This window comes from Leopardus geoffroyi, chromosome C1 (assembly GCF_018350155.1).
Source record: "Leopardus geoffroyi isolate Oge1 chromosome C1, O.geoffroyi_Oge1_pat1.0, whole genome shotgun sequence".
Taxonomy (NCBI): Eukaryota; Metazoa; Chordata; class Mammalia; order Carnivora; family Felidae; genus Leopardus; species Leopardus geoffroyi.
In genome coordinates this window covers 139,534,257-139,551,583 of record NC_059328.1, presented here as the reverse complement: position 1 = coordinate 139,551,583, position 17,327 = coordinate 139,534,257, and the positions used below count along the sequence as shown (strand labels likewise).

General features: G+C 35.6%; 1 protein-coding gene across 7 annotated transcripts in view; it reads right to left on the bottom strand.

The window, feature by feature from the left end:
• MBD5 (methyl-CpG binding domain protein 5) overlaps positions 1 to 17,327 on the bottom strand; it is a 449,013-nt gene that overhangs the window by 57,163 nt on the left and 374,523 nt on the right. For 6 of the 7 annotated variants that reach the window (XM_045479727.1, XM_045479733.1, XM_045479728.1 and 3 more), the window contains one exon: positions 6,350 to 7,023. In XM_045479727.1, the coding sequence (XP_045335683.1) occupies positions 6,350 to 6,462 (113 nt within the window). In that variant the 5' untranslated portion in view covers positions 6,463 to 7,023. Of the gene's footprint in view, positions 1 to 6,349; positions 7,024 to 15,361; positions 15,591 to 17,327 lie in introns of those variants that run through there. The other variant, XM_045479731.1, reaches the window with a different exon arrangement.

Below are 17,327 nucleotides of genomic sequence, written 5' to 3'. Positions count from 1 at the left end.
AGCATTAATGTAATGATACAACGTGATACCTTTTAAAAAGTCCTAAGCCTGTTTCTAATAGTTTTTTAATTATATCACAAAGAAAGATTTGTTATCATAAGCTTTCATACACTTACTGATAAACTACAAAATAAGTAACTTAGGTACCACTTGTTTAATAATAAGACTAAAACTTGATCAAGGTTCAAGATGGCAGTGTAGGAAGATCCTGAGCTCAGCTCCACCCATGGACATAATGAATCTACAACTACAACACGAAGACCTAGAAACTAGATGAACAGAATCTCCACAACAGAGGGCAGCACTGAAATGGATGGAAGAGGCAGAGAAACAGTCTCAATAAGGAAAAGAACTCTAGGGAGGAAGTTCCATGGTCGAGAAGGATCTCAAAGGTATGATATTTGTCCCTTAAAAGCAAGAGATTTTGCTGATGTGGGTTGCCTCCATAACAGGCAGTCCAACCCTTAGATCCTACATAGGAGGGACAAGCCCCCCAAGTAGCTGGCTTTGAAAACTAACAGAGAGTATGTCTGGAAAAAAACTACACAATTATAGGGAAAAAACCTGGTCTGAAAAGGCTAATGCACAGACTGACTCGGCCCAGAAACCAGAGCAAAAACACTCAATTGAAAAGCGCATAGACCATAGGTGAAGAATACCTACTTACCAATCTTGGTGAGCCTTCTGGAGAGGCAAGAGGCAGCAAGGCCTCTTCTCAAGGACTGAGACCCTGGCGACAGTCATTTCTGCTACCTCATTCTGCCATGCTGCACTGGTGGGCACTATTTTGGAATTGTTCTACTAGACCACTAATGCAAACAGGGTATGCCCTGCTGAGAACTCTCCACAACCTTGTACCTCCACCAGGCCTTGCAGCAAGCAGGACCCTAGTTGTGCCCACTAGCATGTCCGTAGCAGTTACCCCAGTGCCATACAGCCATCCAGGCCAGGAACCAGCCCTATCCACAATTACATCCACAGTATTTGTGGCCACACTACAACAGAAGGGTAATTGCTGTCCACACAAGGGACACCCCTGTAGTAGATGGCTCTGGTGGCCAGGTAGGATTTCACTTCTGGGCCCCATAGGACATCTCATATATAAAACCACTCCTTCAAGACCGGGAGATAGCTGAAATGCCTAATACATAGAAATAAACACAGAGAGGTAGGCAAAATGAGGAGACAGAGAAATATGTTCAAAAGAACAAGACAAAACCTCAGAAAAAGAACTAAACAAATAGAGATAAACAATCTATTTGATAAAGAGGTCAAAGTTAATGGTTATAAACATGCTTACCGAACTTGTGAGAACAATGGATGAACATAGAACTTGAACACGGAGAGAGAAAATATAAGAAAGTACCAATCAGCGCTGAAGAATATCATAACAGAACTGAAAAATACATTAGGGGGAATAAAGAGCAGAATAGATGTCACAGAAGAATGGATCAGCAATCTAGAAGACAGAGTAATGGAAATTGCCTAAACTGAATGACAAAAAGAAAAAATTATTTAAATAAATAAGTAAAGTTTAAGAAATCCCTGAAACAACATCAAGCATACTAACATTTGCATTACATATAGGAGTTTCATTAGTAGAAGGAAGAAATGAAAGTGTCAGAAAACTTATTTGAAAAAATTATAGTTAAAGATGTTCATGACCTGGGGAAGGAAACAGACATCCAGGTTTGGGAAGCACGAGAGTCCCAAACAAGATGAATCTAGAGATCTACACCAAGACACATTATAATTAAAACGTCAAAAATTAAAGATAAAGAGAGAATCCTTAAAAAAGCCAGAGAAAAGCAATTTAGTTACATATAAGAGAATCCCCATAAGACTATCAGCTGAATTTTCAGCAGAAAATTTTCAGGCCAGAAGGTAGTGACATGATATATTCAAAGTAGCGAAAGGAAAAAGCTTACAACCAAGGATCCTTTATCCGGCTAAGTTATCAATCAGGACTGAAGGGGAAGATAAAAATTTTCCCAGACAAGCAAAAGCTAAAGGAGTTAATCACAACTAAACTTGCTTTATAAGCACTGTTAAACTGGGTGCCTGGGTGGTTCCCTAGGTTAAGCGTCTGACTCTTGATTTCAGCTCAGGTCTGATCTCACGTTGCTGAGTTAGAGCCCTGTGTTGGGCTCTGTACTGACAGCATGGAGACTGCTTGGGATTCTCTCTCTCTTTCTCTCTTGGCCCTGTCCCCTTCTCTCTCTCTCTCTCTCTCTCTCTCTCTCTCTCTCTCTCTTTCTCTCTCTCTCAAAATAAGTAATTAAACTTAAAAAAAAAAAAGACCTATTAAAGGGAAAGTGGAAAAGGCCATGACTAGAAATAAGAAAATATATGAAAGAAAAAAATCCCACTGGTTTAGGCAAACATAGAAAAGGTAGTGGATCAACCTCTTGTAAAGCTAGTATGAAGGTTAAAAGACAAAAGTAGTAAAATCAATTATATCTACAATAATGAAAAGATGCACAAAATAAAAAGATGCAAAACATGACATCAAAAACATAAAATGTGGGGAGAAGAGCAAACATGTAATGCTTTTAGAATGCTTTCAAACTTAAGCGACCACCAACTTAATATAGATTTCTGTATGTATAGGATGTTATATATGAACCTCATGGTGACCAAAAACCTAAAATAGATACACAAGAAAATAAAAAGAAAGGAATCCAAACATAAAACTAAAGAACATCATCAAATCACAGAGGAAGAGAGGAAGAGAAGAAAGGAACAAAAGAACTACAAAAACAACCAGAAAACAATGAACATAATAGCAATAAGTACACACTTATCAATAAATGCTTTAAGTGTAAATGGACAAGTGTTCCAATCAAAATACATAGGGTGGCTGAATGGATTAAAAGAACCAAAACAAGACCCATCTATATGCTGCCTATGAGACACTTACTTCAGATCTAAACACACACACAGACTGAAATTGAAGGGATAAAAAAAGATATTCTATGCAAATGGAAACAAAAACAAAACTGGGGTAGCAATACTTATATCACACGAAATAGACTTTATAAGAAAGGCTGTTAACAAGAGACAAAAAAGGAAATTTACAAGATAATAAAGGGATCAATTCAACAAGAAGACATAACATTAGTAAATATTTATTTACCTAACATAGTAGCACCTAAATATATAAAGCAAATATTAACAGACACAAAGGGAGAAACTGACAGTAATACTATAAAAGTAGGGGACTTTAACACCCCACTTACATCAAAGGATAGATCATCCAGACAGAAAATCAGTAAGGAAACACTGGCCTTAAATGACCCACTAGACCTGATGGACTTATTAGATACGTACAGAACATTCCATCTCAAGTGCACATGGAGCATCCTTCAGGATACATCATATTTGACTGCAGAATAAGTCCAACAAGTTTAAGTCATATCAAGCACCTTTCAAACCACAACAGTATAAAACTAGAAATCAATCACAAGAAGACAAATTGAAAAACCACAAATACGTGGAGACTAAACAACATTCTACTGAACAACCAATGGCCAATGAAGAAATCAAAGAAGAAACCAAAAAATATTTTGAGATATATAAGCACAACATTCTAAAACCTACGGATGCAAAAGAAGTGTTAAAAGGGATGTTTATAATGATACAGGCCTGCTTCAAAACACAAGAAAAATTCTAAATCTTTTGAGATATATAAGCACAACATTCTAAAACCTATGGGATGCAGCAAAAGGAGTGTTAAGAGGAATGTTTATAATGATACAGGCCTGCTTCAAGATGCAAGAAAAATTCCAAAAAAGAATTTAATCCTAAACCTAGATGAACTAGAAAAAGAAGAAACAAAACCCAAAATTAGTAGAAGGAAGGAAATAATAAACATCAGAGTGGAAATAAATGAAATAGAGACTAAAAATTAAAAAAAAAATAGAAAAGATCAATGAAACTAAATGCTGGCCCTTTGAAAAGATAAACAAAATCTTAGCTAGACTCATCAAAAAAAAAAAAAAAAAAAAAAGGGGGGGGGGATCCAAATGAATAAAGTGACAAATGAAAAAGGAGAAAAAACCCTGAATAGCCAAATCAATCTTGAGAAAGAAGAACAAAGCTGAAGGTAATCACAATCCTGATTTCAGACTAAACTACAAAGCTATAGTAATCAAAAACAATATGGTACAGAACTAGCACAAAAACAGACATAGAGATCAATGGAACAAATTAGAAAGACCAGAAATAAACCCATGGTTATATGGTCAATTAATAAACAACAAAGAAGGCAAGAATGTACAATGGGGAAAAGACAATCTCTTCAATAAGCGTTACTGGGAAAACTAAACAGCTACATGCAAAACAAGGAAACTGTACCACTTTCTTATACCACACACAAAAATAAGCTCAAAATTGAAGACTAGAATATAAGCCCTGAAACTATAAAACTCTTAGAAGAAAACATAAGCAGTAACCTCTTTGACATCTTAGCAATATTTTTTTGGATCAGTCATCTCAGGCAAGGACAGCAAAAGCAGAAATAAACAAATGGGACTATATCATACTAAAAAGCTTTTTACACAGTGAAGTAAACCATCCACAAACAAAATGGCAACTTACTGAATGAGAGAAGATATTCACAAAGGGTATATACAATAAGGGGTTAACATCCAAAACATATAAAGAACTCCTACAACTTAATATGAAAAAATCAAACATTCAGATTTTAAAATGTACAGATGACCTGACTGGACATTTTTCAAAGACATACAGATGGCCAACAGGCGTATGAAAAAATGCTCAATATCACTAACCAGCAGGGAAATGCACATCAAAACCACAATGAAATATCCTCTCACACATGTCAGAATGATTGTGATAAAAAAGATAAGAAATAACAAGTATTGGTGAGGATGGGAGAAAGGGAACCGTTGCACACCATTGGTAAGAATGTAAATTGGAGCAGCAAGTTTGGAAAAAAGCATGGAGCTTCCTCAAAAAATTAAAAATAGAAATACCATACAATCTAGCAATTCCACTGCATTGGCCATGCATACCACTTCTAGATATTTAACCAAAGAAAATGAAAACACAATTCAAAAAGACAAATGCACTCCTATGTTCATTGCAGCTTTATTTGCAATAGCCAAGATATGGAAGCACCCTCAGTGTTCATAGACAGATGAATGGACAAAGGAGATTTGTACATGCACACACACACACACACACACACACACACACACACACAGGAATATTACTCAGTGATAAAAAAAAAGGATGAGATCTTGCTATTTGTGACAACATGGTTGATCCTAGAGGGTAGTATCTAAGTGAAATATGTCAGAGAAAGATAAATACCATATGACTTCATTTATATGTAGAATCTGAAGAACAAAACAAATGACCAAACCAAACAAAGCAGAAACAGACTCATTGATATAGAAAACAAACTGGTGGTTGCCAGAGGGGAGATGAATGGGAGGATGGACAAAATAGATCTTTCAGTTACAAAACATGTTAGACATAGGGAGGTAATGTACAGCATAGGGAATAGTCAGTGTAACAATTTGTATGATAATAGATGGTAACTAGACTTACTGAGGTGACTATTTCATAAAGTATACAAATGTCGAATCACTATGTTGTACTAACGAAACTAATATAATATTGTATATCAGTTAAGAAAACCCTGAAACTTCTTGGCAACAGTTCAGTTATTCCATTCAACTTGTTGTACACAAGATATATGCCACCAAAATTTTAAAAAGCAGGCATTTGGATTTTATTTGTATGATTTTAACTTGTGATATGAACAGCCATCTCCATCATGACTTTTTCTCTTTTACTGTTATATGCAATGGAATAGATTTAAAACTGTGCAGAAAAAATTAGGGAAATTATTTTTAGTTAATATCAGGAATTAAGAAGACTAATGATTGAAACTGTCTATAGATAAAAACACTCAACCTTATATCAGAAAAGCCAGCGGAAGCACGATGAAGGACAGAAGTCAAGAAATATTGGGTTTATTTCCAGTATTTTACATTTTCCTATGAATGTGGTAACGATGCTTATATGTTTCTTTTAGAAATCTTCATATTTTTCCTTATCCTTGTTACAGAGATAAACAGAATGACACCTTATATAAACACAAGTAATGCATAAAAATTTTCTCTTATAACCTAAGGCAATTTACATTGCAAAACAGTACAGAATAAAACGCTCAAATATTTCTAGCAGGAAGGTCATTTATTCAAATTTATGTGAGGTGCTGTCAGTGACGGTATTTTGTTCCTCAAAAGAACAGACTCTACCTCCTTAATCTGGGGGTTGCAAACTTGGAGGTGACACGGATAATAACAAGGCTCACCTGACATAAAGCACTCCATTTTGATCCACACGACGCTGCCAACCCACAGGAACTTGTATAGCTGGAAGACCTCCATCTTTGTCCCCTCCGTCACAGTCCTTGCCTCCATTCATTTTCTGTGTCTGCTTGGGACTTTCCAAAGATATCAGCAATAAGATGATATCCTTATATTACAGGGCATGATGGCCTTCAAAAATGGCCAGTGCAGCACAGTTTTTCCCAGACTGTACAAAATGCATTGGGAAGCTTCGGCTCAGTTTGGAACCAAGTCCTTGAAATCTGCCATTGTGGAAAAAATCAGTTTCCCATTATAATCTACATTAAATAACCAATATTTAATTCCTAAGGATGGTCTACATGGGTAAAAATGAGTGCTTCTGACTAAGGAAAATCATATTCACCAATGCTGGTACCTGTCTGAAGTGGGGGAGGGGAGGAGTGTAAAGTTTTTAGTTCAACATTTTGTCTTGAACCTTGATGTCAGACTAAAATAACCTCTATTGTCTAGAAACCGGTCTCATTTTTACAGTGTGAGTCGGTTAATATTTCCAGGTACTACCCGCCTTTAGAGGCCACATTCTTTAAACTTTCTCTTCATCTTCCAATCTGAATCCAAGATGTTGCAGGTTGGTTCATCTGATGTTTTCATGTCTTCAAAATTCCAATAATGTAGCCTGAAACATATGTAAATGTGTAAACTGTATATTTAATATTGAAAAACCGAGCAGCTGCACACTCTTAAAAATGGAATAAACTGCTACGTGTACCAAAACACTTTGATGTTCTCTGCCGTGAACATCACATGTCAAATTCGTCTTTTCTTCTTCCAACTTGCTCCACTCACTCTAGTTAAATCAACTTGCTTGCTCTTCACCACATGTAACTTTCTAATTATTAAAGATAGACCCATAATCATGGCATATCACACACACACATAGCCTCCTTCTTACTCACAAGAAAAATATATCACCTCTTAGGTTCTGACAATTGGAAAGTTGTGTGTTAATCCAGTTACATTTTCTCACTCTTTAATTGTAAATATTCTTATGATTTACTTTTCTTTTCTAATCATTTTATTAGCCTGAAGAAGAAATTTTTTTTAAAGAAAAAAATTAAAAGGAAATCTACAGTACCTTTCCAAATATAAGAGATTCCCCACCCCCCCCAACCCCCCCGTTCTTGCATATAAGTGTGGGAATTGCTTTATAGTTAAGATTTACAAATTCCCATCCATTACGGGGTACTCTGTTAATTCCTTTATTAAGTCACAAGGTGCTGCTTGGGGAAGACATACTGGCTTGAAACAATAGCAATAAGGGCTAGGGTGGAAAGCTTGTAAGAGGTCATCTTAAGGGATCTGTTAAATAAGAAAAGATGGCAAATAAATTTTTAGAAGATTTAGTACTTACTCCTAATGGAGAATGTGTTATTTCTTGTGGTATACAAGCCTTTCTATAATCAATTTAATATATAATGTGTGATTATACTGTGGGACTCATGAAACTTACTAAAAGATGAATGAAAATAATTATTCTAGTGTTATATAAGTGGGACTTGTGGCTTGTGATAAAAATTTCCAGTGACAGCATCATCCACAGATTTAAAAAAATGCTGTGTCTCAAACAACTTAACTGAAAGTGAAGGTGTTATGCTCTGGAAAGGTCTGTATTAAAAGACTTAAGATTCATATGAAAATATTAAAATTACTTCAAAAAATTTAAATAAAAGGATTTATATTTTAGATGTTTAAAATATGTATGCATAACTTAATCAATGAATGAAACAGTGTAAATAGACACATAACTACTTTACCTACATTCCTAAAAAACTTACATAATTAAGTTAGCTCTGGACATTTTTTGAGCTTTCTTCACAGGAGAATGCCTTATGCTAAAAGGCATCATGTACTCAGGCATAAGCTCTATTTGCAGCTTGGGCTGAGACAGATAGAAAGTGTTGCAATGAAGCATATACTCATTTAGCTGAAAGTCACAAACCATGGGCATGGGTGTGGTAAGCATCATCAGGCAATGGGAAAAGTAGCAAAAATTTAGTGGGAAAAATGTGGGGTATAAGGAAAAGTGCCAAGTAGTAGCATTCCCAATGGTGTCTCAAGCTAACTTGCATTGCTGGGGCGACTCCATTGTGTCTATGTTTCTCACAGAAATGACCTACTTGTCTCCCATCCACTGTACCTTTAACTATGACCCCTGTTGATCATTTATGAGTTTACTGACGTTTCATTCAACAGTTAGTCAACAGCTATTATGTACGAGGTGTTATGCTATGTGCTGCAGTACAACGATGGTGGGACCCTTCTTTATCCATAGTCCAGTATAATGTTTGGCAATAAAGAGCTGTTCAGTGAGGAAGAATATAAAGGAAAGAGGGAGGAAGGATGAGAAAGAATGGAGAGAGCAAGGAAGGGTCAGTCCGGTCCAGTAGAGTTCCCAGTGCTAGTGGAAGATGGGAAAGAGGCATGAATTTTGTGCTATTCTGGACTCCCAGTTTTGGCAAATAGTGACAGACCCTGATTATTGAACCTGTTTGTTTTTTCTTAACAGTCCTTTTTCATGCTCATTTTATTAATTTGCTTTTCCTAATGAAATCTCTTTAGTGGTCTGTGATCATTAGATTGAACTGGCTTTCATTCTCCCTACTTCTGTTTTTGAGCTTTCTGATCATTTGATGCCTATTTTCTTTCCTTCCTTCCTTCTTTCTTCTTCTTCTTCTTCTTCTTCTTCTTCTTCTTCTTCTTCTTCTTCTTCTTCTTCTTCTTCTCCTCCTCCTCCTCCTTCTTCTCCTCCTTCTCCTCCTCCTTCTCCTTCTCCTTCTCCTTCTCCTTCTCCTTCTCCTTCTCCTTTTGTTTGCCTGCTCTTGCATGCAACTCCAACTTCCCCAAGACTGGCTGGTTCGCTCCATTAAGTAATTTGTGTATCCGCCAGATAATAACATTGGCTTGATTCCTGCCAAATATCTCTCTCATATTTCAGTAATGAAAAATAGAAATATCTGATGGCTGGGTTTTGCTTAGACCAGCAATTCTCAGAGCATGGTGCTGGGACAATCATTACTGTCAATAATGCCCAAGAACTTGTCAGAAATATAAATTCACAGGCCTGGCCCCAAACTTAATGAATTAGAAACCTTGGGGGCCCTTCTGTTCTTTACGAAGGCTTCCAGGTGATTCTGATGCATGCTCAAGTTTGAGACCCACTGACTTAGACTAATGCCCCTGCCTCCCTTCCCAGGAAATGGCCATTTTATTTATTTATTTATTTATTTATTTATTTATTTATTTTTGAGGGGATTGTTTTTAGTTTTTATTTTTTATTATTTTTTTAATATGAAATTTATTGTCAAACTGATTTCCATACAACACCCAGTGCTCATCCCAACAGGTGCCCTCCTCAATACCAATCACTGCCCCCCCCAATCAACCCTCAGTTTGTTCTCAGTTTTTAAGAGTCTCTTATGTTTTGGCTCCCTCCCTCTCTAACCTCTTTTTTTTTTTTTCCTTCCCCTCCCCCATGGTCTTCTGTTAAGTTTCTCAGGATCCACATAAGAGTGAAAACGTATGGTATCTGTCTTTCTCTGTATGACTTATTTCACTTAGCATAACACTCTCCAGTTCCATCCACGTTGCTACAAAAGGGGACATGGCCCTTTTATATCTCTACACTATGCAGGCAGCCAGCCCTCAACTTCCTTTTGTCCCTGGGGAAGAGGGATGGGGGGATGGGGCGGCCATCCTTTTTTTGCTGATATTTCAGCCTTCTAGAAGCAGCTCAATTGCAAGGGCCTTAGAGATTCCTCACAGAGTGGAGGTCGAGTATCTACATAGTTATCATTTATTTATCTGTAAGTGGCACGTATTTCCTCAACATTCATTTTGTGAATTTGGAAAATTCGGAGATGTTTGAAGGTGAAAATTAAATTGGACTGTAATCTCAGTGTTGAATAACTACTGCAAACCTGAATGTACTTTCTTTTAATCGTTGTTTTTAGAAAATTTTAAAAGCACATGTTAAAAAAGAAATTATTATAACAATAAACCACCACTCCAAATTCACAATGTAAGCATTTTGTCAGTTTTGCTTATTTTTAAAAATAAAACTCCATTACAGATAGAACTAAATACTATCTCCCTCCTCCACCCATCTCTCTTTTTAGTTCTATTTCCTTCCCTTCCATCTTAAAGGCAACCACCATCATAAATCTGGTCCTCATTCTTATAGGCTTTGCTTTTATATGTTTATTCCCTGTATATGTATATGTAAACAATATTTGGTATTGGTATATGTGTTTCAAAATTTTTATATAAATACTATTACACATATATATCATTCTGCAGCATGCTTTTTAAAATTCAACACTGTTTGAGAGTTATCTCAGTTGAGATACATAGATCTGTCCCTGTTTCAGACATGTAGATCCAATTTGTTAATTTTTAACATCTGAATGGTATTCTATCATATTATTATAGAACTATTTATTTATTGGTGTATCAATCATATTAATGTTAGGCTGTAGAGTCTGCACAGTCTCAATTTTTCAGACACTGCCAAGTTGCTCTCCAAAGTTGTACTGAATCCAAGTTTTTTTCATGTTCTAAACATGTCTTTTTCCTTTAAATATTGGATCATGCCCACTTTGTACTTTATTTTCATCCTGAGCATTTTACTATGGCATTAAATATTTTTCCAAAATATTTTTAATTGCTGGATAGTATTTTTGGGGATACACACACACACACACACACACATATAATTTATTCACTTCCCTCTTGTGAACATAGATTTTTTCCTAGACTTTAGCAACTACAAATAAATCTGAGATAAATATTTCAGCCATTTTGGCATATTTACTGAGAATTCTTTGTTAAAATGAAATTGCCTAATTTTAAGACCCTTGATAAATTTCTTAAAGTGACAAAAGAGTAGTTTTGGGAAAGCATTTCAGGCCATGGTTCTCAAACTTTTGAAACCCTCTTGTATGTCCTCTTTTGCTAAATATTAAAATCTTCTCTTTGCCCCTAAGATTCTGATAACTTTATTTCCTAAAGAGATTCATCATAAAATATTTAGTCATGCTTTATTTTTATATTTTATATCTAAAAACAATAGTTTCTCCTCTTTTCCAAATTTAACATTAAAAAAAACTGCATATCCACAACATTTTCCCTTCATCTCCCCCGAAGATTTTGACCCACCTTGTTTATATGGCTTGGTTTAAGCCCAATAGACACAGGTTAAAGCAGAAAAGATATTGTGATATGAAAGGTACCTACATCTCACCAACACTCAGGATCAGGGATAGATCTTACACTCAGGACATAATTCAAATTTATTCCACAAACAATTCTAGCAACAACAATATAAAATTCAAAAAGTGGTGTGTGGGGGTGGGTGGGTTGTGGGTGTGTGTATATTCTGAGATCTACCACAATTCTACAGACATTTTAATTTTTCTACTTCCTTTCAATATGCAAATTAGTTTGGGAATTGGTTTTTAGTGAAATGAATTTTAGTGGCTTGATTTACTTCTTTGCATTGGCTTCTTTTGATCATTCAGAATTCAAATTAGATGTTACCTCCTCGAAGAGACTATACTGTAAGCCATAGGTAATCTCTCAAACTTTGTCAATTCACTGGTACCTCTCATCATCCATTTGTTTATCATTTATTTGTTTGTTTATTGGCTTTCTCTCCCCATAGACTGTAAACTTCCTCACAGCAGGGACCATGTCTCTCTAGGTCCTTCCTATATTCCTAGTTTCTGGTATAGTGCCTGGTCTGCAGTAGGAGCTTAAATACTTCCTGAAGACTGCATATTCAAATCAGTCAACATAATTTTATATTCTGATTTTTACCATGTAGGCTTATACAGATTTAGCAACACATGCATCTAAAATGAAAGGTTTTTTTAAAAGTTTATTTATTTATTTGAGAGAGACAGAGGCACTGTGAGTAGGGGAGGGGCAGAGAGAGAGAGAGAGAGAGAGAGAGAGAGAGAGAAAGAGAGAGAGAGAATCCCAAACAAGCTCTCAGCACAGAGCCCACTGTGGAGCTTGAACTCACAAAACTGTGAGATCATGACCTGAGCCAAAACCAAGAGTCAGACGCTTAACCGACTGAGCCACCCAGGTGCTCCTGAAAGAGAGGTTTTTAAAAGAAGCCAGTAGAAGCTAATGAGTGTGAATGTTGACAAAATATATAAAAGATGTTTTGCTCTAGATTTGTCCCTGATCTCATAACCTCTGATAATTTCTGTGTAGAAAGTATGATAGGGCTTCTAAGAAAATTAATAAAGTGACTTTATATTTTATTTGTAAAGTGCATCAGTTTTATTTATGAAGTGGTTTATATATACATTTTAATTGGATTAATAAAGAAACCATTAAAATAAATGAATCCAACAATTTAAAATTAAACTTATATTTCAGTAGGATGCTAATTAATACAATAGACCTTTTTTTCTTAATCTGCTTTACTGACATTCTTTTCAACCTAAGAATAAACTCACTAGTTTATGCAATGTTAAATGTATATTTTAAAAGTTATACTTAAAGCACCATGAAGACTATCAGATTATGACATCATGAAAATAAGTAAGTAGGTATTCCTCATAAATCTTTCTGAATAACATCAAATGTTATAAATTCTTCTCAATAATGTCACACAAACTTTACTAATGGTAAAATAATAAATTGATTTTTTGAGTCATGTGATATCATGAGTAAATTCTATTAAAATGTTTAAAATGACATCACACATTGATCACACAAGATCAATATATATATACAAGTCTACTTGTATATATAGTAGGATAGAATGAATACCAGATGAACTACTGATTTTTCAAGGTAAGACTATGTAAATTAGGTAAAATACCAATATTTTATAATTATATAAGTCTAAATCATTTATTTTTATATGCTATGATTATAAACTTAGCCCTTGAAATGTTTAGAGTGAAATAAGAAATCTATTCCATTCCAACATTTGCAAGTGAATGTCTCATGTTCTCCAATGAGACCAAGTCTCCCGTAGAAGCTACCTTTACACTTAAATTCCAAAACAATATGTACATACCACAACAGATATGATTGTATTAAACAATAACATCAGCATTAGAATTTTGGAGAGTAATGTTTGAGTGGCTACATTATTATCATTTGATTGGGTAATAAATGGATATACTCATAATCTTTCCATTATTATTAGTTAAATTATGCTTGTTAGAGCAACCCTAAATCACATTTCCCCTTTTCAATTATCTTTCACCCTCATATCAATTATTCAAACAGCTCCTTTACAGCACTTAGCCGGTCCTCCCATCCAACCTTCCCATCTGTTTCACCTTTCACCTATTTATTCAAGCTATGCATTTTTATTTATGAGCACACTTGTCTTGCAGTTACATCTTTTTTCATTTTTAAAAAACTGCTTCATAGATTATTCCTATTTCCACTCTGGTTATTACTGCCATTTGGTTCTTAATTTCATTTTGCAGCCACTTCTTCTAAAACATACTTCTCAAATGCATCCTATGTAAGGCTCTATTGGGTTCTGCTACCGATTGGGCTCTACTTACTTACCCCAAACTACCCTCAGTGCATTTACATTTGTTTTATACAGCTGTGTAAAGTACCATAAGCACATCTTTCCTGCCCTGATTACCAAAGCTCTCTAGTTTGAATGTCTTTGCCCTTTTAATGCAGAAGAGTATAAAAATTCACAATCTGTACGTGAGGAATCATATTCACATAGGAAAGTTACATTTTTTCACAAACTTGGAAGGTACAGGGATAGGCTTCTCAGAGTGAGGCCAGTTCTCAGTCAAGGTAACAATGGCCTATGGCCATTTATGGTTAGGAGAATTATTTATACCAGGCCATTTCTTGCTGCCAACGATAGGCAACTTACACATACATCCTTGCCATAGAGAAGCCTTCAGAGAACTAAATGCTGAGTACAGATAGTAGACTGCAATTGGCCTCAAATACTCTGTAGCTCCTTTTACCAGAAGGTAGGATTTATTGTTCCACACTTTGAATCTGGGCTGGCCTTGTGACTTGCTTTGACCAATGGAATATGATGGATATGCTACTATTCAAGTGCTGAGTCTAAAACTTGATAGGCCTTGCATCTTCCACTCTCGCTTCCTGGAATGCCATTGTCTCAGGACCAATCTGAGCCTGCTTGCTTGAGGATGAGAGTCCACGTGGAGACAAAGAAGTCCAGCTGGTCCAGCCAGTCCAGCTGAGGGCCCAGTCATGTAAGTAAGTCTAGTCAAAACGATATGGAACAGGGATGAGCTGGCCCCACAGAGCCCAACCTAGACTGCAAACCCACAAAATCATGATTATTTTTCAAATACCCCCAAATTATACTGGAAACAACCTGAAAGTCTAAAATAGGGTTTTATGTAAATTAATTACTGCTTTTAGAAGCTATGTAGCTCTATACTTTATTAGCTTGTGATCTTGGACAAGTTTTAACATTTCTTTCCTTATAAAAGAGAGATTATAGCCCTACAGAATTGTTCTGTGGATTAAAGTTAAAAGTTTTAAACCAGTGCCTAGCATGTGGCAAATATGTGAGTTGTCGCTATTTATGCATAGCTATTAAAATCATGTTATGGAAAATTTAATAGCACTGGAAAAGATACATGATATTGTCAGGTGAAAAAAACATACTACAAAGTTGCATGTAGAATTATAAATCTTGGGGAGCCTGGGTGGCTCAGTCAGTTAAGTGTCTGACTTCAGCTCAGATCATGATCTCATGATTCATGGGTTCAAGCCCCACATCGGGCTCTGGGCTGAAAGCTCAGAGCCTGGAGCTTGCTTCAGATTCTATGTCTCCCTCTCTCTGTATCCCTCACCCACTTGTGCTCTGTCTCTCTCTCAAAAATAAACATGAAAAAAATTAAAAAAAAAAGAATCATAAATCTTCATTTACAAAAATGCTACTACATATGTAGATGCAGGAATACAGAAACACTGACCTCTCAGTGGTTGTCTCTGGGTAGCAGGAATATGAATGATTTTTATTTTCTTCATTGTTTTTCTGTATTTTCAAAGTTTTCCAGAATAAAAATCTATTGACTTTGCAATCAAGAAAAATATTATTTCCAAAAAACTAAATATTATATCCATAGAACAGCCAATTAATGTTTTCCTAATCCTTAAAAGCACTAGGAATACTTTTTTATTGGAAACAGTCACAAGCTTTGTAGCTAGTATTATGCTATTATTTCTTTTTCTGTTTTAGCCAAGTGAAAAAGATACAAAATACTGCATTAACCTGGTTGCTCTAAATACTAGAAATGAAAATTAAGACTATCCCTTTGACTGGTTCTAAAATGCTTCAGAGTGTCACTCTTACTTTTCTGCTTGGAATATGTCTCCCATCCCTACATTCTTGTTCTTCATCAAACCAACTTCTGTTTATCTCAGTTCCTGGTTTCTCCAGTCATTAGGTTTTCCAACTCTAACTTGGGTTCCCCTTTAATTATTCCTTATAATATCTAGTAATTCATATGTATTACTACACATAACTGAGCTTTCATTTCACCCTTGTCATTCTACCTGACTGCAAAGAAAGAGCAAATTGAGACAGTTAACTTCAAGTTAAAGCCTCCTTTTGTGCCTTTATAAATTTTTTTTTTCAACGTTTATTCATTTTTGGGACAGAGAGAGACAGAGCATGAACGGGGGAGGGGCAGAGAGAGAGGGAGACACAGAATCAGAAATAGGCTCCAGGCTCCGAGCCATCAGCCCAGAGCCTGACGCGGGGCTCGAACTCACGGACTGCGAGATCGTGACCTGGCTGAAGTCGGACGCTTAACCGACTGCGCCACCCAGGCGCCCCCCTTTTGTGCCTTTAAAAATATTTAAGGAAGTAGAAATTGAGGGTCTATATACATATGTAGAAAATGCTTTACTATGCATTTTAAAAGCTCTCTTAAAAGCCAAAAAGTGCACAATCACCAGCTCATATTCTGTAAAAAAGAATTAGAGAACTGTTTTAAGTGTAGTAATAGGTTACACCAGAACATCTATAAACTAATTGATAAAGTCACTATACTGCTGAGGGAAAAAGTATCTATGATTTATTTCTGTATATTAGTCACCAGCAGAGTTTGCTATTTTTGCTTTTCTATAGAATAGTGAAGTTTCTCATAGAGGATATTTTTAAAAAATACTTGTCTACATTTACATAGTCTATTTTAGAGCAAATTTGAGGAGTAACTTTCACATCTTATCTGTACATTACTGGTATTTTGGCTACTCAAGGAACAGCTCAATATACATATAGGTCAAATCATTTTTGAGAAATGATGTACATCAATATTGGTTTTTCCCCAAACTGTACTAGGAATGAAACAATTACGAACTATACTCATTTGGGGTTGTATAACATTTAAATAACTAATATTTATATACTCTTTTAGTGTTTTATATACTCTTTTACTTACTTACTTATTCTTTACTATACTCTTCAATTCACCTGGCAACAGACACCAAGTTCGTACTTGGAGTAATCAGTTCTGTAGAGAGGTAATGGTGACCCCTAGTAACCTTGAAAATAAGTTCACTCAAGGTGGAAACAGGAAGACTTGTCAGCCATTGTAGAAACCTATCTAAAGACACTGTCTCTAAATATGTGTAAATATCTAGGAACACTCTGGTCCAATCAACACGTTTAATAAATGTAATTAAATGTAAAAGAGAAGTATAGTCTAATTAATTGTTCCATAAGGTCTCTAAAAAAGCAAGAAGAGGAATATTGTCTGTACATGGATTCAAAAAATAAGAGTCCAAGATACACAATCTCTAAGTCCCATGAAATAAGCGACTTTTACTGTGTTTATGTAGCTCACACATCAGGAATAAAATGAGTAAGTAAGTAGTAATACCTGCAGATGTTCAATGGTGTCATATGAAAAGTATCTCAAGGAGACTCCATTT